Source organism: Chaetura pelagica, unplaced genomic scaffold, assembly GCF_000747805.2.
Source record: "Chaetura pelagica isolate M959 unplaced genomic scaffold, ChaPel_1.0 scaffold85, whole genome shotgun sequence".
Taxonomy (NCBI): domain Eukaryota; kingdom Metazoa; phylum Chordata; class Aves; order Apodiformes; family Apodidae; genus Chaetura; species Chaetura pelagica.
In genome coordinates this window covers 2,373,581-2,398,361 of record NW_009953505.1, presented here as the reverse complement: position 1 = coordinate 2,398,361, position 24,781 = coordinate 2,373,581, and the positions used below count along the sequence as shown (strand labels likewise).

The following is a 24,781-nucleotide window of genomic DNA, read 5'->3' as shown; positions in this document are numbered from 1 at the left end:
TCCACCCTTTTCCTGTACTGTCACTGAATAATTATTTTGGGCAGATATAGCAGAAAATAAGTCTGAGCTGATAATGGCTCCTGAAGATTTCAACTACTTGTTCACAAGAGCCAGCTTGGAAAAAGCTCATCACAATTTCAGAAGATGCAGGTTTCTGAAAACTGGTGATAGATCTCACACCCGAGACTGCGAGTTCCCCTTGGGATGCTTAAACAAATGCAAATATTTTTGCTTTGACAGTAATTGCATACACCTAGATTTCAGCTGCAGGTACCAGCAGTGATATCCTACTGGTGAAGCTGTTTCGCTGCAGGTAAAACCCCAGCAGATGCACCAATTACTTTACATACTGTTTACCCGCTTTTGGTGACATTGAGGCTAACCTTGGAGTCACCTCCCCCGCTGCCACATTCTCCTTTGTCGTACCACCATTTGTTTTTCAATTTGTCCAAGAGGCCTTGTTCATTCAGTTTTAAAACTGCGAGGTTAACAGCATTTCTTGAAACGATAAAACATATTTTGTAAGAAACTGCACAGCTGTTAAGATGTTAGAAGGAATGAGGACTTAAGCTGTTTATAAGCTTGATCCACACACTAAATAAACCTCTCATTTCCATATTTCACAGCCCTTGGCAGCACAAATAATTGTAGTTACTTTCCAATGTGAAAAACGTGTTTCCAGTGGAGAAAGGATTTTTAGAATGGCTTGGATTTTAGCAATAAAATTCTATCAACCAACCAAAACAATTTTTGCAAAATGATGATAAAATTCTGTCTAGAATTAGAAATTACTTAGACATATTTATTTGATTATTTTGGATAGTCATGTGAAAATTGTAATTTGCACGAGTATGGTTTGTGTCAATGGTGGTTCCCTGAGCCTGGACCATGCATGAGATTTTAGCTAGCAGGAGTCCACCCTTTTCCTGTACTGTCACTGAATAATTATTTTGGGCAGATATAGCAGAAAATAAGTCTGAGCTGATAATGGCTCCTGAAGATTTCAACTACTTGTTCACAAGAGCCAGCTTGGAAAAAGCTCATCACAATTTCAGAAGATGCAGGTTTCTGAAAACTGGTGATAGATCTCACACCCGAGACTGCGAGTTCCCCTTGGGATGCTTAAACAAATGCAAATATTTTTGCTTTGACAGTAATTGCATACACCTAGATTTCAGCTGCAGGTACCAGCAGTGATATCCTACTGGTGAAGCTGTTTCGCTGCAGGTAAAACCCCAGCAGATGCACCAATTACTTTACATACTGTTTACCCGCTTTTGGTGACATTGAGGCTAACCTTGGAGTCACCTCCCCCGCTGCCACATTCTCCTTTGTCGTACCACCATTTGTTTTTCAATTTGTCCAAGAGGCCTTGTTCATTCAGTTTTAAAACTGCGAGGTTAACAGCATTTCTTGAAACGATAAAACATATTTTGTAAGAAACTGCACAGCTGTTAAGATGTTAGAAGGAATGAGGACTTAAGCTGTTTATAAGCTTGATCCACACACTAAATAAACCTCTCATTTCCATATTTCACAGCCCTTGGCAGCACAAATAATTGTAGTTACTTTCCAATGTGAAAAACGTGTTTCCAGTGGAGAAAGGATTTTTAGAATGGCTTGGATTTTAGCAATAAAATTCTATCAACCAACCAAAACAATTTTTGCAAAATGATGATAAAATTCTGTCTAGAATTAGAAATTACTTAGACATATTTATTTGAATCTATGTTTAGAATACCTGTTTACTGTGGGCCCAGGCCTGCTTCTCAAGTAAATGGGAAAAAGTATTCCCATGTACTAAAGAGACGAGATCCAGACAGTCTATGCTGTGTCACAGTTTTGAGGTACACAACATCAGTGACCCTGCACAAGCTGTGAGCTAAGGCTCCAGGAACAGGCAGTGTGAGCACTGACAGCTTGCACGTTGACTACGATGCTGTCTAGAGCCAGTCAACAGAAACCAACACAAATAGAGGTGTCTGGGAGTCCCACCTGCCAGAAGCTTCATCATCTGCTGTAGGCATGTCCATATATTTGGGATGCAAGCTTTAGAGTCCTGCTCCCTTTGCACAGAAGAGGCTTAGGTGTAATCCAAGACCTGGGGTCTGGCTTAGTGCTGTGACTCCAGGGACTGCCCTGCTGTCCTGGGAGTCACCCTGTCTCCAGCCTGAGGGGCACTCACAATATGAAGAGGAAGGTGGTGGTGGAAGACATCCTCCTTGGGGAAACCTGGGGACAGAGCAGCCAAGCAGAAGATCAAGTGCTGGGGTGACCAACTCCAGCTCATTTGATGGGTTCTGAGATACAAGCAGGTAGTCAGGACATCCTGAGGACTTTTCACTGCAGAATTTATACATGCTATGTTACTGCTGGATGAAGGACAAATCCCACGTTGCTCCAGCACAGTAACATAGGCACAACAGAACAAGGGGGACTCTGTAAATCTGGTGTCTCTCATCCCATGTTTTAATGCTCTTTTTTCAAATGAGAGAAATACCTGAGAGAGACTGTAGATCTGTGCACGCAGAGGGAGGTTGCCAACACAAAGGCTACAGCACAGAATCACTGCTTCTGCCAGAACTCAAAGCTGCTGGGAGTGCACTGAAACTCAGGCAAGAAAGGGAGAGAGCTGGTCCTACCATGATGTTGCTTCTGTGCATGTTCAGGGGTTTTCCTTTAGGTGCCCAGAGATCATTAAGACTTGATGGCAGAGGGTAGACAGTATAGATTAACTTACAACTCCAAATGTAAGGTACCTGGATTTATGACAGGAACTGCAGTCACTATATGACATTTCAAAATCAGTTGATAACTAATCTGCTGAGGCATGTACACAGCCTTCATCACCTCCTGAGGAACCTTCATGCTTGTTTAAGTGTACAACTTCCTATCTTTATTACTAATATTCCAATGCTACACAACGACATCAATATTTATTAATAATAATAAACTTTTCCACTTTTAATGTTCAGAGGTGCCTACTGTCTCCATGCCTCTCAGACACATGCACTCTTTCTGGTGTGTGTCTGCCTAGGCTTGCTTGCACATCTGTAGAGGCATCTGGAGCAGTGGCATCATATCCTTGAAGCTCCATTCATCTCCAAAGGGTAAGGTGCCAATAGTTTAACTCCTGCTTCTCAGGAACAATATGTGGTTGAGAAATATGGAGCTTTCTTCTCTGAATTTGTTTAATGCTGTTAAGATCTGTCATGGCTGAGTGGGATTTGGAGAGAGCTTTGCCTGTCAATGGCATCTTCCCCTCATCAACTATGAGAGGATGCAACACCTGCAAAGTGTTCAGAGAAGGGTTGAGGAAGAGAGATCCTCTGGTGGCAGGGTTCCATCAGATCTTATGGCACCAGTAGCTGATGGAGCTTGTGACTCACCCTCTCAAGAGACAGCTGGTCTCTGGTCCCTGGGAGTCACTTCTAGTCTTAGAATGGAAATTTTTCTCTCATCAAGAAAGCTATCTTCCTGGCAAACAGGTAGAGACAATGGCATTTCACAGTTTATGGAGGATTCCTTACAGCAGTGACCCCTTTGTGAGACAAATATCAGCTTCAGGACATACCCTCACTGTCTGGTTACAGCTTTTCATATAGCACTTGCTGGAACCAAGACAAGACAGGTCTTCTCTGGCTGGTCATGAAGTCTGGGAACTGCTTGTGTGTAGATCTGGCTTCACCTAGCTTCACTCCAGTCACATTTATATGAGATTTTAAAAACAGATAAAGTAATTGACTGCATGTCCCTGGAAGTGAAAATGAGAACTGTAGGCTGTAGTGGGAGTGATAACAGACTGCTCTTTGTGGATAAAGCTTTAAAGGGAATTTAGCAGCCAGCCTGACAAATGTGATTTTGTGTAAGTGCTCTAATTATGGTTCACACTCCAGAGGGAAAGGAGAAATCACAAAATTGGAATGAAATTGCTCATTTGTCCCTTTTGTTCTTGGAAGCAATTAATTTTCAACCAGGCATACTTATTACAAATTTTTTCCTACTCATCTTTTGTTACTTTTGACCTGGTTGCCCCATTTAGAAAGGTAACTGTGTGGCCAGCCTTGCCACTTCACAGCCAAATTTCCAGTACGCTAAATGTAAATTTTACGTTTTTAAGGACATAGGGGCTGAGCCATAGATGAAAGATGATCCTAGAAACAAGATGTCTTTGATGTTAAGCAACATTACTTACTCTGAAAATGGCTTAGATTTATAGTCAGAGCACACTGTCCACAAAGTTAATGTCAAAACTTCTTGTCCCTTCAAGAGGAACCAGACCAAGGTCCAGTTTAGTGCTGCCATCTCTAAGTGTCACACTGGGTAGCAATAATGTAAACAGCTGCTTTGACAGTGCTACAGATGTGGGCAGGACTGATCACTCTCATGAAAAATGAAATGTATCTCAAGGAGCATCACTAACTCTCAATTCAATGAGCCACTTAAGCATGGTCTTCCTTTAAACCAGATGGGAAGCCCTATCAATCAATCTACCTGTAAAAGCATCTTCATGCTGTTTCCTCTAAGCTGTACTCTCTCAAGTATGAACAATAAAGCTCATCGAATTAGACAAAGTCCTTATGCTAAAGTCCTTATAAAGCTTTTTTCCAATCTTTAGGTTAGGTGAAGATGTTGCCTCATAACTTACAACTTTTTGAGCTTTTCAAGTTAATGTCTACTCAGACCTCTTATCTGAATATTCTAAGATGATTAAAAAACAACTAAGTGATTGTTTTTGACAACTGATAGAAATTTTCATGTTTCATGTCCATGTTGAAGAGAAAGAGCTTTTCACACTTGCCAAATGTTCAAATTTATCTTTCACAGCATTAAAAATTATCAAGGAAAAATTTCACACAGTCATTTAGAGAAGCTGCAGCTGGTTGATAGCAATCCTAAAGCAATAAATAAATACATGAAACCCATTCATGAGAGGGTTATTTAGCTGGGTTATTAGCCATATCCATAGACAGTTTCACAGCACAATAGAGAAATGGAAATAAAAAGGATGAAGAAGTAAATGTGGATTTAAGCCGCAATCATTGTTCCGAAATTAAACTGTATTGTTTATAAATGTAGCACATTATTGTCCTCATCATGTTTGGTAGGCCATGTAAAACCAGGTTAGTTTCACACTGCTTTCTCTGTTGCTTTGTTATCCAGGTCCACCTCAATATGTGGAAAGAAATAATTTCCTTCTGGTCAGCAAAACACAGAGAACCTTTGGTCAACACTGCTGTATTTCCCACAGAAATGTTGTAACTGAAATCTTGATAGGTGCAATTGTGACTATACTGAAAATTATATAACTGAGACGTCAGAGCCAGGCTAGATCACTAGATCACTCATCCTAGGCAGTTCTTCCTTCTGCCACAGAGGAAGGCATTTTGAAACTTGAGTATCTGTGGTAGAAATTGTTCCTTTGACATTAAAGGACTGTATCCTCAACACCACAGTTGAAACTCCCACTGAAGAACAATGTGTTCCTCAATAAAAGAACTGAAATATTTGCAAGCATAAGAGTTTAGCAGTAGAAAGCAGGCAAGTGCTTTAATATTTGACTCTCAATCCTTGCTGTCAAGGCACAATTCTGACTTTTCCGTTACTCAGAAGAAAACAGAGACCTTGCATGCAAGAGTCAAGCCAGTTCAGCCAGAACTGCAGCCCTTGTGTCTCTGTGATTCCCCATTTCACGATTACTTGAGTGCACAGACAGTGATTTCAATGTATAGATCACAACTTTTTCTAAGCTGCCTATAGAATTATAGCATGAAAAAATTGATGAGAATGAAATAATTCTCAACCACTTAAACCCACTTTCCATCTCCTCATAAATAAATAGCAATAAGCAGTTTAAAATACTCATCAATGTCACTACTTTTTTTAAAAGAGCCTACTTGTGCCAACTGCAGATATTCCTTTCATAGTTATCAAAGATACAAACTGCACAGACACATGACAGTGTAACTACCCAGTCCTTTGCAAAACAATATCTATGACTGCAGAAGGGGAATTCATCTGCCACCCACAAGAATCTTGGTAGGGTAGCTTGCCTAGAGCCCAGGGAAGCTGCCAGAGAGTCTACTTTGACTTCCAGTGAGTTTGGGTCACAGCAATGGTTAACAAATCACCCACCCATTGGACTTCAGTCCATACAAAGCACTGAGGCAGGCATTCAACAAACAACCTGAATGCTATGGCACACAACACTGTGGTACCTGGCAATTACACGCTGAACCACAGAAGGGGCATTTCCAAGGCTGACAGAAACACACAACGGTCCCTGCACTACAAGGGAAGAAGAGAGAGGCGCAGGGTAGGGACCACAGCATCCAATATCACAAGCACAGCTGGAAATTTGAGAGAGTCACAGGGGAACGACATGGGAGGGAGCACCAAATCTGCCTCATGCACCACTTTAAATGCCTATTTCAGCACAGCAATGCACGATCTCTATGAAACCAGAAACTGAAGAAAGGTATCCGGTATGGTAAGATCAAGCCTGTTTTCAAAACCTAATGCCTAAAGCATGAATACTTGCAACAGGCAGAAAAGGCCCTTTCCAGCCTAATTAGACTTGAATAAGTATCGGTGCACAGTGGTTCATGGGATAGGTGGAAAGCACCTGCCATCAGCACAGCTCAGCACTGTCAGTGAATGCAATTCAGAGGAGTCAGCCTTGGCCTGCTCAGACATTGTGAAGGAGACCTCCTCCATGAAGTCAGGTCCCAGAAAACGTGTTTTCGAATACTAAATGTTGCAAAGGCACAGACAGGTCCTTAAGCAGTCATTACAGCAAAGGCAGGATCTCTGCTGGGAGCATTTAATACCAATATTTTAGTCAACTGGTAGAGTTTTGCCAGGAAAAATTAAATGTCTTAGCTATTTAAAACAGCTTTGACATTTTCCTTAATCCCTTTCCTGAACTTAAGTCTCATAAATTCTGTTTAACTGGCACATTAGACAGCAAAATACTTCCCTGAATCCTGGGCAGATCAGTGGTGAAATTCTGCTGTTATCTTTACAGACGGCGGCACTGTTGTTCCACGGCTTCATGTCAAGGATGTTGTTCACTTGAAATAATGAACAAGCAGGATGTGCAGAAATAACGTGACTCACTGTTGAGACTCTCCATACACAGAAGCAGCTTTGTTTAAACAGCAGCCGCATCGCACAGCCTATTGTCCTAGAAATGCTGGTGCCACCACTGCCATTACTGAGGCAGCTGCAGAGACCCTGGCCCTCTAAAAGGCTTTTCATTAATCCCTCCCACAATGATTTGAAAGCCTCAGAAATCACTCAGTCACTTACAAATCACACCATGTGGAGGGATGCCACTTCTGCCCTAACCTTAGGTTCTCTGAACGTATCGTGAACTTCAAACGAAGAGCACCAGGACGTTATATGACCACAGGTGGGCCAACATGACACATGGATCAACTGGGAAAATGCAGTGCATTGCTTTTTATTCCAGCAAAACCCCTAACTACTCTGTCATGCAAGTTTGTTGTATACATAATACTACATAAGTAGTGTGTGGAAAGAAGTGGGGATAAGCAAACCATGGCACAATGCAAAGTGAAGCCACAGATGTGGTGCTACACCTGCAAGAAGAGTTCACTGAAGGAACCAGCTTTCCCAAGACCACAATGTCACAGTCAGTCATGTGTCAGCACCTGATGGTGCATCTCAAGCAACTCAAAGCTAATTTTCTCCCCTGCACTTCAGACAGCTCTCCCTGCAGCTACCTGCCACAGGCTAGAGGGGATTCTCCCTCGGGACACGAGAGAGAGAGAGCCCGGTGAAGCTGAGTTCAATGACCTCATTTCAGCAATGTGAGATGCAGTTATTCTCTCATTATCTAATCTGTATCCAGCCCAGGAGATTTGGGAAGAGGGGCCAGAGCTGCCTGAGAACTTCCACTTGCCCCACAACCTGGTCCTTCCTGGATTCAGCCAGGGATCTGTCTCAGGAGTACTTTCTGAAACACAAGTGGGTGCATTTTTACAGCTTTCTCATATCACCTGTTTAAATTATTTTTGATGGAAAAAATTAAAATGCAACCTTGCCAAGCAAAAAATTTAAACCTGCCCATCTTCTGAGCTGCTTATTTTAACCATGTTTTGAAAAAAGTGCTGATGGCAGTGCATTTGTAAGGGTGTTTGATGATTCATCAAGAGAAATTAAATGTAAAGCTGTATGGCACTGGCTGAATACGTTTAATAAATTAGGAATGAAACAAGCACTCTGTTAACGAGGAAGATGTAGCCAAAGCTTGCATCATTCTATACTCAGAAGACTTGAAGGATCAATAATGCAAATTGATCTAAAAAAGAGAGCTAATGCAAGAGAATTTTTAGAAGAAAAACAACCTAAATTTTAATGACAAAGAGCAAACTTGGAAATAATGTTTTTTAAATTCACTCAAAATTTTATAGGAGTAACTTTTATTTTACTGGGATTTATAAAGTTTTGCATGCTGTAACACTACTTGTACGAAAAAAAAGATTTAGCTGATAATTTAAACAAAATGGAGTCCTTGGCACTTGCTCTGATAGCTTGCCCAGCATTTATATTAAATAAATAGCTACTAGTATTTGAGTTATAAGTCTTCACAACAATACTAGTTCTTCTGCAGTGGGTCTCTCAGGCTTTCCTGCTTAACTCTTCCATTGCTGAACACATGCTTATCAGAAAAAGGACATGACCAGCCACCTCAGCTGAGTGTCCATGCCCAGCTGATGATCCAATATGATAGTGGGTGCCCTTGAATTACACCTTGCAAAATCCAAATACCTCTGAGGAACTGACTGGCCTGTAGAAAGCCGAAAGTCCTTAAAAAAAGCTATGGGCAGGTTGTGGGCTGCATTAGAAATTAATACTATTAAAAATTGTTATTTAAAAATCCCTTGTCCAATTGAATTTCAAACATCTCTTCCAGAACAATATCTCAAAATATTCTACAAACACTACCAATAAAAGTGACTTTACAAGAGTGTGTATGTATTTTTGTTCTTTGTTTAGAGATGGGAAATTCAAAGCAGGGCTCAAACAATTTTCAATTGTGGCTAATTAAAATAAGTATAATGCTTTTCATTTAGCCATCCAAATAAGATGGTTAATTTCCAGGGGCAATGCGTATTTACAGCTCCTATGTATATCTTAAGTATGCAGCTTAGTTATTTGAACTGAGCTTTGTAAACAAATATGAGCCAAACTGACACCTTGAGGATCAGCAGGAGTTCCAATTAATGGGAGACCGACTGCTGCTGAAAATTGCCTTAGCTACTTTGAATTCAAAGAAGTTCTGACAATTTACACCAGCTAGAAGTCTGATGACTGTAGTTTAAAATATTTATATGAATTGAAAGCTTTTTTGCAGTAAGATATTCCAATTACAGTATGTAAACACTTCTTGGCACCAGCAATTAAATATATGTTTTACTTCTGTAAAAACACCAGCAATTGACCTGGGAAGGCAACTCAGCTTGTTTCTCTGCTTTATACAAAGCTTTCCTGTAAATAAAAAACACATAAAATTGTCCTTAGAGTAACTGCTCATTTGGTTCAGTATGTCGTTTTTAACAGAAGCAGAAACACCACTTGCTCTCAACTCTGAGCTATTTTTATTTTTGCTGCCGACTACCTAATGCTGTTCCCATTGAGCAGTGCCACCTTTTGAAGTCAAATTTTTCCTGCTGGTTGCAGCATAAACAGGATTATATGAATAGGCTACTGGAGTCCAACACCTGCAACTCAAAATGCATGTTTTAAAGGCTTGAGTGGGATTTTTAAGAAGTGTTTGAGCACCGATGTAACACTATCTCCACACTGCAGAAATCGCTCTGATTTGCTGTCAACTGTCTCAAAACTCTCTCACCTCAGATACATTAGGAATCCTGAGCTTTTCACATTTTTTACACATTTGATATTGCTGAAAGCAATATTTTAATACAGTAATACTTTAAAATGTGAAATGTGTAAAATGAACACTTTTAAATACATGCTCCCAAAATACTTAATTCTTTCAGATGGGGTAACATTCACTTCTGGTGTGGCTGGCAGAAAGTCTTTTGCTTTTTTACACCTTAGGCACAGCAGAACTCAACTCACGGTTTTGTCACAGCATGGTGGCTGGATGCTGCTCCACCTGCCTCTCCAGTAACTCCTAAATTTAGGAGCCTGCAGCTGAGATAAAAGGGCATTATTGACACAGGCAGCTAGGGGCTTCGTGGCAAGGCACAGGACATGGTTCAGTGCCAGGCAGAGGTTTCATCAGTGTTGAATTAGCGGCGCTAAAAAACAGGGAGTAATGGCTTGTGGTGGGGGTCACAGCAGCAAAGCTCTACCATGACTCAAGCTGTTTCTCTTCTACCTAGGCTGCATTAGTGCAAGTCTCCCTAAGTGACATTATGATACATTATCCAGGCACATGTTGAGACTCCCTGTGCCACTCCATCTGCATGAAAGAAGCAAATGCTGCAGATTGCTGTCTGCACTATTCGTTCTTCAAAAGGTTGACTAGATTTTAAGAGGGCTAAAAACATTCATCATTATCAATGCTGGCCAGTAGATTTAAATTTTCTTTTGCATAATATCTTAGCCATATTTGTAAAACGTTTTAAGTTTATGCTTCTCATTTCTACAGTCACTGCTTTCACCTAGAATGAGGCTAGGAAAAACATAATCACTTTTGGATGCAATTCAGTGCTTATTGAACAAAAATAGGGTGTGGTTCCTTATAACTTAGTTATTCACCTTTCCTATCTATCTCAATCCATTTGATATGACTGGTGATTACTACACAACCTATTAAAGTCGCAGACTCTGGACACCCTGAACAGAGGAAGCTTTTACTACATCAAAATCTTCCAGCACAAAGCAGGTGGCAGCTGTTTCAGCAGCTTCTAATTTTTCACTCCATTCAGCATGTCCCAGCAGTGGCAGAAATACTGTGCCTTCGACTGAGCATTTCACATCTTTCATCTGCAGGAAGACCCAGCCCTAGGCTGAATCACCTGTCCCCAGGAGAAATGTTACTGCAACCTCCAGAAACAGTCAGGACTCATTGCTGACTCTTGCTACAAATCATAGGAAGTAAAATATCCTGTTGGACTCACTGCAAAAAATAGATTTTCTGATTCCTGGGCAAGCCCATGTCTCAATGAGCTATATAAATGTATGTTCAATTCAGTGGGTTGCAGGGCAGCTAATATAATAAACCCAATATATTTATTAATGTATTGAACATATCTGCCATTTTTTGAGACTGGTTCAAATTTGGCTATGCTTGAAGATTTTTCACTTATGCCAGGCAGAATATGGCCCTTTATCAAGCTATAATGACAAGATAGCTGAGAGGAGCTATATTTATTTGGCATGGTCTTGTCCTGTTATTCTGCTCCTTATGTTGCTACATTTTCTTCCTTGCAAGCAGCAAGACCTCGTAGCACCATCTGACTAGTTTAAGATGCAAATTTAAAATTTAGAAATGGTAGAGAAAAAACATCAGGAACTGAGTGGCTTCTACAAGTGAAGATGCTCAACTGAGCATCTGTGCACGTGTCTTTCACAAACTACTTCACTGTCAGCTTAAGATGCTCCATAAAAGGTGACATAAGTCCTCTGTCCTAACCAGTATTTCTGAGGTGCCCTGAAGAGAATATTGAAGCAAAATGAGTTGCATTTAACTACCCTCAGGGTGACACAGACACAGGTTATCTGTGGCAAGAGCCACAGTGTGAGAAAAAACTCCAGCTATCTTCTCAGCAGCTGCAACTGGAAAAAAACCCCCTAAACTTACTGGTATTACTGTTCTCAGGAATCTGTGGAGTAGCCAGATTGAATTGATTTTCTATATTTTTATTTTAGGAACAAACCTTACTATTTTAGGTGCTGTTTCAAGTGAGCACCAATCTTTTTCCTGTCTGGTTAGTCTTTCTGGCACCAAGTCTCACCAAGTCACGGTCTCATCTTAATAAGAAAGATGCATGAAATGGCTGCAAAGCCAAAGAACATCAGTATTCTGTATGGTACTAAAACATCTATAGTGCAAGCAGTTCACTCATCTGTTAACTTCTCCTAGTGAGGAAAGTTACCCCACACAGGAAAGCTATAGAGCAATTTGCTTCTCAGGGAATTGATTCACTGACATCAGTGTCCACAAAGGTATTAATGTAACAGGGCCACTATGTCAAAAGTCATTGACAGCACTGAGAAATCAGCATGGGTGCTTGATTTTTATTGTTGCCAGAAACAGAACATGAATTCACAGGTGATACACTGTTAGCACATCTAAAATCAGACTCAAAAGAAGTACAGGAGATTTTTGTAGCTCTCTATGCCTCTTGATGACTCCATAGTAATGTTTTTCAGAAAAAAGGATTCGAAGGATGACAATAAATTGAAAGATTCCTGCTAAGAGATGGTTTCTGAAGCTTTGGTCTAATTATAATGCAAGCACTTTGAAGTTCATTATTTTAATTAGAAGGAGAGACTGAGAGAAAAAAAGATGGGGCCCATTCCCCAAGTGGGAACTCTAGCTGTAACTGCAATGCAAAAAACAAATGCTGCATAACTAGAGCCTTAGTGAAACGCTGCCTTGTGTTTTGCCTAGTAGCAAATCAATACCATACAAATGAAGCAATTACACTTGTGTCATATAAAGCCTTATTTGGTCAGCAGCCAAAATGGGGATTAGCTGGAAGAATTCCTAGGACTTTCTGTCTGAATTTTATCACAGAAGTTGATGAGGAAGATCTGATAGGCTGAGACAGACATAAATGATGCTAGCAACCAGATGAGATGGTTGGTCCAATATCCAGTGTTCTGATAATTAAAATGCCCTGAGGCCAGCTGAACATCAGTTCAAGATCAGGTGAAATTATCAGACAAGGGCAATCCAATCCCTCTGGCAAACAGCTATATGATGTTGTCACCATAAGCAGGGCTATGTACACAGCAGCAAAAGCAAACACAGCAGCCCTAATACCAGTCAGACCAAGCAGAGTCACGTCCATACAGTGATACTCATGCTTGCAATGTTTCAACTACAAGCAACCAGAAAAAAACAAGGTAGGGAAATTACTGAGACATCTCCACAGTGGATATGGAGATCCAGCTAATGTAACTGCTGAACAGATGTCCACATGCCACCTTGAAAAAAAAAAAAAAGCTGGACAGAGTGTGGTCCAATGGTGATGGAGATTTCTGCTATTGCTTTCTACAGGAAAGACAGACCAACATGTGGCCAACGACCATAGATTGTTTAAGAAACCATTAGTTGAAGTTACTGTTTCCCTGTGGCTTTGTCTCCAAAACAGTTTATCAGATCAAGAGGTGTTTCGTGCAGCCTCCTGCTCACACAAGGGTCAGATCTGAGGTCAGACCAGACTGCTCAAGGCTTCATCCAGTCATGGTTTGAAAACCTCTAAGGATGAAGACTGCACAACTTGTCTGGGCAACCAGTGTCACTGCCAAGACTGTCCTCAGGCATTCAGGGGAAAAAGTTTATCCTTACATCTAGTATGAACTTCTGTTTCAGAGTATGCCCATTGGCTCTTACCTTCCCATCCCACACCACTGTGAAAAGCCTGGCTCCACCTCCTCAAAGGTCTCCCCACAGGTACAGTGGGCTGCTTGTAGGTCCCCTCCCAAAGCCATCTCTGCTTCAGGCTGAACAAGCCCATCTGCCCTAGCCTCTTCTCACTAGGGAGGTTCTCCAGATCAAGCTCCAGTTTGACCACCTTCTGTTGATACTGCTTCAATTTACTGAAGTTTTTCTTGAATTAGGAGACTAAAAAGGATGCCGTATTCTAGATACGGTCTGAATGTTTGCAATTATTTAATTTGATGCCACAATATGTTAACTTGTGGCCTACAAATTGGATGAACTAAAAGCACTCTAATTGGAAACTGCCTTGGATAATTTCCCACTAAATAAAAGAGATGCCAAAAGCAGCAGCCTGCTTATTTAACTGTGATACGAACAGTTCCTAAATCCTCAAGAAAACATGATGACTTTCTGTTCACTTTCAACTACAGTTTCATAGCCTGAGTTTCCATTATTTAAACTCTGCACAACTACAACTAATTGTCAAGTGTTCATGGGGATTTAAAGGAAAAAAGAGATTAGCAGGCAAAGTTAGAATATAATTAAAATAGTAAAACATATGAACTAAAATCTGAGGTGATAGATGCTAGAAAGTACAAAGCTTCTAAATGTAGGCTGGTCCCACAGCCTTGTACATGGGAGGAAATAATATTTTTAATTATAATATTTTTAATTAAAACCAATAACAAAACTAACATCAGTCTACATCCTGGCTCTTATTGTGTTGCAACAAGTAAAAAGCTGATGAGAAAATCTTTAAACTCAAAATTTTTGTTGAAAATATAAGTCTGAAAAAAGACCTAGAAATGGTTGCATTTAAACACCTGAAATCTGGATGACTTATCTAAAAAAAGCCCAGATATTCTGTAGGAAGCAGCTCACAGATGTCCAAACAGCTCAGAGATTTTCTGTAGACTCAGAGTTTTAGGATCCAAAATAGATCTGAACCACAGGAATTACACAGTGTAAAATGCTATGAAAAGAATTTTGACACTGCTCTGTGCAAAATCAGGTGTCTACATCCACACCAAGGAAGCCAAAGGTCTCTTTCTAAATGTAAAAGTCTCTCTTAAGACAGTCACACTTTTTGGCTGCACTAAATGGAATCATATAAGCCATAGATTGGAACGAGCTTAATGTGTAGTTATGTACAGAAGAAGCCTATTCTGCAGGTAACAGGTGGGCTGCCAGATGTTGGGGCTGCTCTCACCTGCAGGCCTCATTCATCCCTGCTGCTAGAAATGGAAGATGCAAGGGATCTGGATCTTCCTGTGCATGGATGATATTCCTGCCCATATTGGGGAAAAAAAAAAAAAAAGAAAAAAAAAAGAAAAAAAAGAGAGTCTTGCTCAACAAAAGTGCACACAGCAAATTGTTCAGCATCATGTGATTTGCTGAAATAAATTATTAAATAGCAGTTAAATTATTTTTCAGCTTTGATTTAAGCTCTTAGTGACTTAATTGGAATTGGAAGCAAAGGAAGGAAGGCAGAGTGGGAGTAAGTGGGAATAAGGCTTCTAGTCATGAAAATACAAACAGACGAGCAAAGTTTAGAGAAGAAGCAGTAGTTTTGAGTCTACTTCCTATCACACATAAGGAAAACCAGTTCAGAGAAATCATAACTGGCTGACCACAAGTCACCATTTTATGGTACGATATTTTAAACTTGCATTGTTCAGTCAGATGCACATATGGCCCTTTTGTCTGGAATTGGAGCACCTCGGGAACATCTTGCTGATATTAGGAAATAACTGTATTTTAGAGATGTTGTGCCAAGATATAGATTGGTTTAAATTATCTGTTAATACTCCTGAGTCTTGTTTTGTGCTTTTTTCATTGGTAACATCTTTACGCCTTTCATTCTGGGCTGTTCACTCTTTCCATAATGCCTAGTCTATCACACAGTGTGCCAGTCTAAGATACTTTTCTCAGCTGAAAGAAACCATGAAAAAGAAAATAAACTTCCTTTCCCACTTTTCATTTGGGATTTCTCACAAGACCCCAGGCTGCATAATGACTAAATGGCCACTTTGTGTCTCTCAGAAGTCCATCTAGTACTGACTGTCAATTGGAAGTGGGCAGTTTTGCAACTACCACACAAATTAATCTCAAACTGTTTTTCAGGTGCTGTTTATTCCCCAAATGTCGGTTCCATGGAGAGGTATTGTTATGAGTTGCTGAGATGCCTTTTAGTGGCTTGCACCCTTGCTTTAGTCTACCTATAATTTACCTGGACAATTATTATCTTAGTGGGATAGGCCTTTTACTTGACGGGAACTGTACCATCAACTTCAAAGGGTAGCTGGCTTGTGCCCTTAATGAACACATATTCTGAAGCCTGGCAGTTTCCTGGGAATTGACACCTAAACAGCCAGAGAGTAGTAATGAAAGGAAAAGAGAGAAATAATAAAGAGCTGCATTGTTAAAATATAATGGGCTGCATCTTGCCCTCTGCTGAGCTGCTTTATGAGGGATTGGGGAAATGGCAGAGAAAAGGGCAGGAGAAAATTGTTTCTGAAGTGCCAAGAAGCAGAGTTTGCTCTTCAGAGGATCTATAGACTGGAAACAGTGATAACCCTTTTGTATCCCACTGGCCCACTCTGGGGAATAATGCTTATCATGCTTTGGCAAACATCCAGAAAGTCAGTAAGACATGAGCACAGCGATGCTATCACTATTTTTGAGAGAAAATCTAGTCTTCGTTGATAGTTTAAGAGAAGTTCATTGGTTATACTTAAATATATGTCTGCTTTTACCTGACAGAGAAATGAATAACCTGACAGATTTAATTTGGACAGGTGTGGTATAATGAAGCTCCTATTCTATTTGCATTCAAATATTTCTAAAACAGAGAAATGAAAAAAAAAACCAAAAAACAACCCTGAGTTTTTTTGGTGTTTGGTTTTGGGGTTTTTTGGGGGGTTCTGTTTGGTTTTTTGTTGTTGATGGCTTGATTTCTTTCTGTAGAAAATGATCCTGTTATAAAACTTTTCCTGATACTGACTACCATGGACTGCACCAAGCACAGAAATATGACTTTAGTAATCATTAACTACTAGAAGGACAAAGCTCTTCATCACTGTTTAACAGTTCCACTCTTGTATAATCTTTTAAAAAATGAAAACAAAGGAAAAAAATCCCTTATTGTGCTATTAAGCCAATGCTGAAGCTGATGAGACAGAATGGTGTTTTCCCCCCTTTTATACTGCTTATACTGCTAATTTAAAAAGACGTATTGCCATTGAAATGTTTAGATGAAAACATTTCATTTCTCAGCAATAGTTGTATTTTCATGCTCTGTCCTTTCACACTTGCTCAGAAACATGTTGTTTCTCAACTATTCTCACTAAAACCCTGGGATGTTCCGTGGGGTAAGGAGCAGGAAGATATTAGAAGAGAGGTACCAGAATCTGATTGTGTGACCAAAATGGGAGCTGGGCTTCTTGGAAGAGCTTTGCCTTCCATCAGTTGCTTCTAATGTCTTTTGTAGTGTAAAAAACTGTAAATGGCAACAGAACAAATTCCTGTGACTTCTGCTCTCTTCTTCAGATTACAGAGAGCTTTGTTCAATTATGAATGTCCCCCTGAAGTCTGCGGGTGAAAACTTCCTGCAAGTGGCAATGAAGAAATAGGCTATGTGGGGCAAGGTAGAACAGAGATGGGTCTTTGAAGTACTTGAAAGATATACTAATGTGTTGTGTTTTTTTGTTTTTTTTTCCAGGACAGAGACAATTCAGTGAGAGCAGCATCATGGACACTAATGAGTTGGTTTCTGCTAAATATGCAAATCTCAGAAACTCTGTATATTCTTAACTGCAGTTTGATGACTTAAGATAGAATTACTACAATTTCCTGCTTCTTATAAGTAAAATTTGCAAGAAAGGGAAAACTTCTCCAAGTAGAAAATTTTGCTTAAACACATTTGCTTGAACATCTTGCAACAGAGCTCACTAACCATGTTAAAATTTTCCTCTTTTTTTTTTTTTTTTTTTTTCTATTGCACTCTTTTTGATTGGGAAAGACCATGATGTTGATTAAAGATTATAAAATTAATGCAATAGGCATCACTATTCTGGATTCAGGTTGGGATTCTGACCACTCTTCTTAAGGCTTTATTTTTTACTTTTAAAACAGATACTCTGTTTTCAGATGGAAATAATCCAGGCAACCTAAACCAAGTATGTCTCCCAGGCTCAGCTGAACAAACAACTTGCTAACATTCATCCCCAAGCTCTCTCTTCACTGGATCTTCTTTTAACCCCTGACTTTTACATTTCTTGTAAAGCAGTGGTCCAGCCTCTGCCATTTTACTTAGTAAATGTTATTTTTAGTTGACAGAAAACCCAACAAGCTCTGAAGGATCTGACCTGCTGGACAAATACCCAGGCTATAAGCTCTGACACTGAATAGGTAATGGGGTAGTTATGACAACAGTGAAGGGAAGAATATTTTGTGGAATATAATCTACACCATCAGTCAAACAAGATAATGTTTACATTGCACAAAACATTATAGATCACATTCTAGTTTTCAATTAATTTAGAATCACAGAAAGAAATGACCTTGTAAAATCTTGGTAAGCGAAATTCCTGACTGAAATCCTGTTCTTGTAAATATCAACAGACCACCCCAGAACTCTGCAGGGATTTTTTTATTTTTTTTTTCCACTGCCCCTTGCTTTAAAAGAAAAAAAAGGTCAAACTCTATAATTTCACATCTCTCATTTTTATCCTCAGACCTCCATTATTTACCAGTTGTCTCTATAACTACTCTGCATCAAACATTCTGGCTCCCACAGTCCTTTGTTGAAATTGTTGCCTCTCTGGGTAATGCACTAATTATGGGCAGGACCAGCCATTCTGGCAGAGGAAGAGAAACATAAAAAAGAATTGAACCTGCTTACTCTGCATCTTTTCTCACTGTGAAGATCACTTATCTTCAGGATGATCTGGGGCAGTCTGGGGCACAGACCTCACCATAGTGACTCAAGTGTCTTTGCCTATTTATGTACCTTTCTAGAAGCAGGAACACACCATTGAGTAAACAATGCAACACAGATGCATAGAAAGACCACGTGCCAGAATAGCTACATCCTTGCTATCTCTTAAAAAACACCTAGATCTGTTAAGTGCTTTGAAAGAAGAACAACACAGGGTACACCAAAGAGTGGTTCAGGGAACTGCTTACTTGTTAATAGAACATAACTTGCAGTATGAAACTTGTGAAGATTTATGCATGTCCTGGTTGATCTAGGAGATAACCAGTCTTCAGTAATTTTACATTTTCAGTTCAATTTCTTCTAAGTAGCAGAATTTGCTGAAACTAACAAGATATTTTTCAGACAGTGTCTCCTTTTAGGACTCATAAGGTTTATAATTAATAATGGAGAATGATATGCAGAAAAGCTCTTGCTTATATTCTTATATTCCTATAGAAACCCAGGTCACTGCTCGGTTTTGCTAAATGAAAAAAAATGAGAGTAAAAGGGGTCACACCTGTGACCTTCTTGTGGGGAGGATGAGACCAGACAGGTGACCCTAAACTGGCCATCCCATACACATCGTACTCAGTATAAAGCTGAGGGATCATGAGAATCAAACTCTCTTCATCCATGGACAGAGTCCTAGAAGGACACCATCCATTTGTCTGCCTTTAATCCTGGACTGTGCATTCCAGAATCCCTGCACTCCTGCATTCAACTCCCATTTGCCACTGACTCCAGGAGCCTAGTCTGGGACTTCCCCAGGGCTGGCCTCGGTGGTGATGTGAGCGTTATTGGGGGGAAACGTAATAGTGGTTTCATATATATTTGTATGTATTTGTACATATCTCATTATTTTCCTTTTCATCATTACTGTTTCACTAAAGCTGTGTAGTTTATACTCCAACCTGTAAGTCTCTCTCTTATTCTCTTTCTTTTCCCTTTCTGGGAAGTGAGACGGGTTAATAGAGGGGTGGATAGAGAGCATCTGTCAGTTGTTTGTCAGCCCAGAGCTAAACCTTAGCAATGGATTTCCACAGTACAAAAGCTTTGAAAAACACTAGTAAAAGAAGTCCTCTTTAGTGAATAATCTGTGACTTTTTAAGTGATCTGGGCAGTTAGATCAAATTTTTTTTTTCATAGTTTTTCTCTTACTCAGGAGAGAATCTGTGAATATCATACCTCTTTTTGGTATGCACAAATCCAATTTTATAGAAATCATAAGAAATCAGAGGATGCGAGAAGTTTGGTAGAAACATTTTCGTCTATCTTTACAGGTTACTACTGTGCAATGACTCTAATTCTTCTCCCACAGAGCTTGCTATGAATTTTCAGTTCACTGTCCTACAAAATCAGGGTAAAAAGAGAACTGGAGTATATATCAGAATAATACATCAAGTCTAAAATAAACATCTTTGACAGTGAATGATAATATGGAAATTCTTTCCTCAATAAGCTTTTTACACTCTGGTTTCTGAAAACATCAAGGACAGAACTTGACAAAAAAATTTAACAATCCCATTGGAAGAAATAATACTGTCAGATTTACCCTTATTTTCCCAAGCTTGTTTCAGATCAATTAAAAATATGTCCAAAAAACCCAAACCAAAACCAAAAACAGCAACAAAAAATATAATATCCCATTCGATGTGAGGTCTGCCAGTAATCTGCATGAACGAGCATGTATCCCCAAAATAAGTTTTCCTTCAACATTGTATTTCTAACTAAGGGACCATAGTGGATATATCCTTGAAAACCAAAGGTAACATTCTCAGCTGTAGTACCAGACTGAAACAAAGCAATGAAAGAATGGGAATTTTAGAGACTTACTTCAGAAAAGCAAGGATCAGCTGAAGTGGCTGAGATAAAGATGGCAGTTTATAAAGCCCATGCACGCAAAGACTCTCTTCATAACTGTCCTTTACCTTATTCACAGAAACTCACAGGTTTCATCAAGAAAAAATTCTCTCCATCACAGACTGCACACTTCTAGGGTAAATATCTTTCAGATTTTGCACAATTATATAAAAATATGGAATCCACATAATGTTGACAGGGCACCACTGGGATGCCTGTAGCATCCCAGGCACTCTCCCAGGCATTCCTCCCTTCAAGAGATGGAAAATAATGGGTCCACTCATGTTGTACTTTGCACATTGTTCAAGTTGCTAGAATGATCATAAAATTCCATCTGCACCGCTTGCTTCACTGATGCACTTCCCACATTTCCCACCTCATGTTAACACAAACACAGTAAAGAATGGGTAAGGAATGGGCACCTTAGTTGGTGTAAAGAGTAATTTTATGTCACCAGCTGCCACACTGTCAAAGAGCCAGCAGATATCACCTTTTTGGACTCTTTCGCCTTCCTCTCCAAAACATAAAGAATTCCTCCTAAAGTCCAACTGGAGTCACTTCTTTACTACATAAAAAGAATGAGATACAGAATTCCAGATTCCTATCTATAAATGTTAACCATAACTGCAACAGAAAGAACTTAATATAGCTCTGGCTTTCATCAGGCTGGTGAACAAACATCACCAATCACTAAAACACATCAACACACCTATTCACAACATTTTTTTTATTATTTGGCTAAATCTAATCCTGCCACTCTCATCTGGCTGGACTCCCAAGTGCCTCACCAGACACTCATGACCTGAGCAGGTTTCACTTGTCAATGTTGCATACATGCAGGACAAGACAGCCAAATGTCCTTAGCTAAAGCAGTCACAGGAACAATACTGACAACTCCTCACTTTTTAGTGCAACCTGTCAGTCACCTTTGCATCAAACAGCTTCAAGACACAAATAGTAGAAAACGCTCCTAGTGCACCCTTAAGACAATATTGCCCCTACTTCCTTTCTCATTACCTTACTCAGAGTGGAGAACTCTTTCATGTTCATCACTATTCAAACTTGTTTATGATGCCTACATATCTAAAACAGAAAAGCAGAGGCATGCAAGGCACAGGGTTTGCAAAGTACGAGATCTCCAGGTGCTACCCTCTAGAAACACAGGTTGCTGCAAGTGGCAAGGCACATGACCAGGGGTGATCCACAATAGCCAGAATTCTGGCCATGAGAACATCTTCTAATGACAACACATTTACAAGCAGCACTCTCTTAACCACCTTTGAAAACACCACCTTTGAAGAAAAAACCTCATTAATTCACACCAAATACTACACAGTAGTTTTGGAATGATACCTACCGTGGTAGGAGGAGGCAACAGTAAGTAGAACTGGGTGGTGCCATGAAAGAAACTCAGTCTTTGTTGTAATGAGAGCCTTTGCCCTCAGTTCCATGTTTCTTCTCAAATATGTTAGTTTTTTACAACATTATACAGAAATTAATATCACTGGAAAGGAGGGAAAGAAGGAGACACACATGATGTGTAACATGGTATTGCCCAGTGGGCATAAAAGGAACACACATCAGGCGTTTCCCATTCTCCTCCATCCAGTGATATACACGAATCCTAATACTGTACCAGCACTGAGAAGAAATAATTCCAATTAGCCAATAGGTACTGGTTGAACACTGCAGGAGTGTAGCATGGAACCTAGTAAGGAAGACTTTTAAATTAAAATCCACTACCCTGCTCATGTGTAAGGTCATGAGCAACAGAGAGATCAGTCCCTGGATCGCTCTGATGTGGATTTCATCTGCATGAGTGAAATGATGGGTACATGCTCTGTAATGAACATGAATCTGGTGATGTGATGGCAGGGAGCCATCACTAGTCCTGTGCTAGAGGATGAAGTCTGGTTTAGTTAACCCTGCTTTCTGTCAGTGTTAGATGTGTGAAAATGTATGGTCTGGTTTTCCATACAGTCACTTCAATCTTTATGCACCTGTTACTACATTTTCTGTGAAAAAACTCCTGGTTTATAATTGTGAGTAGAAGGAGGATTAAGACTAATATATGTCTGTTGTAATAGGTGTTCAATGAGTTTAGTGAATAATTTTATATTAATAATTAATGTTATTTTTCCCTACTCCTGAACAGTCCAAGAATAGAGCGGGAATGTTTAACATTTATATGCAACTTGCAATTATTTGTGAACTACATCAAGTAATTTGTGGTCTACACATAACTCAAATAGGAAATGATGATTATTAAATAAAATATAGAATTTACAACTCCCATTGTGTCTTTTGACTAATTTATGTAATGAGCTTAGCTAGCATGCCCTTCATGGATTTGAAACTGCATATTCAATATTTGCAATTATCTGAGTGGGCAGCAGTTACATAAGTCATCTGATCAGTAACAGAAACACTACCATGTGGGATGCAGACAAAGTAGCAAAGCCAGCATATTCTAAAATTTCAAATAATTCAGAAAATACTGAAGCATGCAGTTAAAATTTACAGCTGAGTCTTTTCTGTTCAAAGGCACAGGGGTAGGAAGCTTATCCCCTCCTCAGTAAGCACTACTGTCTAGAGTCATACATGGAAGAGGTGGTACGAATGTGAGGTACTGCTTGTTCTTTATCTTTGTTTTGAACATTAAGTGAGTTGCTTAATGTTTTTAATAGATAAGCAAGACTGATGTGTTGCCTGAGGTTTGTCACTGGGGCTGGAGAGGGAATGGAGTGCAGCAGGAGAACAAGCAGCTTAGCACATGTGAAAGGTTTGGGAAAGGAATGGAAATCAACAGCCAGTCGAGACAGCTTGAAAGAAGATTTGGTCCAATTTTCAGGTTAGGTACGATTTCCCCTCTTCCCCTTTTTTGAAACATGTTTGAAGGTAGGATGTGAAAAACTAAATGCTTTTGGTCACATCACTGTAACGATAGTTGCTGACCTTGAGATAGAACTGTGGCCTCACTGAAACATATGGGAGCTTGGTCTTTAGCTGGGATGGAACCAGGATTTCATACTAGATCCTTACAATCATGACTGTGCTTCCTCTCTTTTTCTATTAAACTTACTAGGTACTCTTCCTTCTAAGTGCTTTATGTCTTGTCCCTGTTACTCCCAGATATTTTTACCTAGTCAACTGAACAAAACTGAAATAAGCCCAAAATTTGACACAAACCAACTTCCACTGGCTACTAGTGCTGATTATAACAAGTGTGTTTTATTGGGCTTGGATACTCTGCAGAAAAAAGACCTGAGAGGGACCAAGAGCACCATGAAGTATTCTTAGAGCAAACAGCTCACTGCTAGGGTATATATGATGGCAGCTAAAGTGATTATAAAAAGTCTGCCCTCACTTTGGCACAGTAAAGCACAACTCTGTCAGAAATGGGCATTTCCTTACTATTGGAAAGCATCTCCACTATACTGCAGTGCTTCCTGCCACTTCTAGGTTGCCTGAAACATAGAGAATGAGACAGAAATACATTAGAAACATTAACTAGAAAATAAGTGCTTTGAAAATATACCTAGATAACGGATCAGCCTCTCCTATTATCTGCTGCCTTCTACCTTTAACAACCCCATGAGTTCTGGGCATGCTTTTCTTTGTAATTAATATTTTTATTGTTGTCATTTTCCCTCTCTCATGTCCTTATGTTCTCTTACTACTTTTTTCCAGCAGTGAAGGTGGCAGGTTTTAAATCTGAGAGGTATTGAATATTAAGGACCAACAGTTCATAACTGGCCTGATCTTCATCTGCACATACAAATCTTCTTTTGCTGCAGATGAAAATAATTCTGATGATATTCCTATTCCTGTCCATGTAGTGAAGTTAAGGCTATTGAGGTTTGTGGTATTATGTTCAGGTTAAATTGGTGAGGAAAGAGTGAGTCCAGTTATCTGTATAGTGGTAATGCTGTCTCCTCTGCAGTCACGAATGTTGACAGGTATCTCCTTGGTTACCTCCTTCACAGAGCTATGGCTCCATCTGCACTTGCAACTCATTTAATCTCCTTTATGAATCTATTTCATCAGAGCCTGCTATAATCCCCTACTGTGAGCACATGGGTGAACTGTGAGAAGTGGGGTGCCAGCTGCTCCCTAAATTGCATGTGTCCTATTGCTCTAAGACTCCACAGACCACACTCCGTCCACCTGCTAGCTGCTCTTCGGCTTTCAAGAAAATTGGCAAGTCTACCAGAGAAAAAAGACAAGTTTTGTTTGCCTTGAACATTAAAGAAAACTCAATGGTAAATACTGCCAATTTTACACAGAACTAATATCTTCACTTCTGTTTCCCTGAGAAGTTGAATGAAAAG

General features: G+C 39.7%; 1 protein-coding gene across 2 annotated transcripts in view; it reads right to left on the bottom strand.

Annotated features, from left to right (window-relative positions):
* The window catches only part of GRIA4 (glutamate receptor, ionotropic, AMPA 4), a 217,047-nt gene that overhangs the window by 16,874 nt on the left and 175,392 nt on the right, over positions 1–24,781 (bottom strand). The window contains exon 14 of one of the 2 annotated variants that reach the window (XM_009999382.1): positions 1,298–1,412. The exons of the other annotated variant lie outside the window; for it this stretch is intronic. Coding sequence (XP_009997684.1) covers positions 1,298–1,412 — 115 coding nt within the window. The remainder of the gene's footprint in view (positions 1–1,297; positions 1,413–24,781) is intronic. 2 annotated transcript variants of the gene reach the window in all.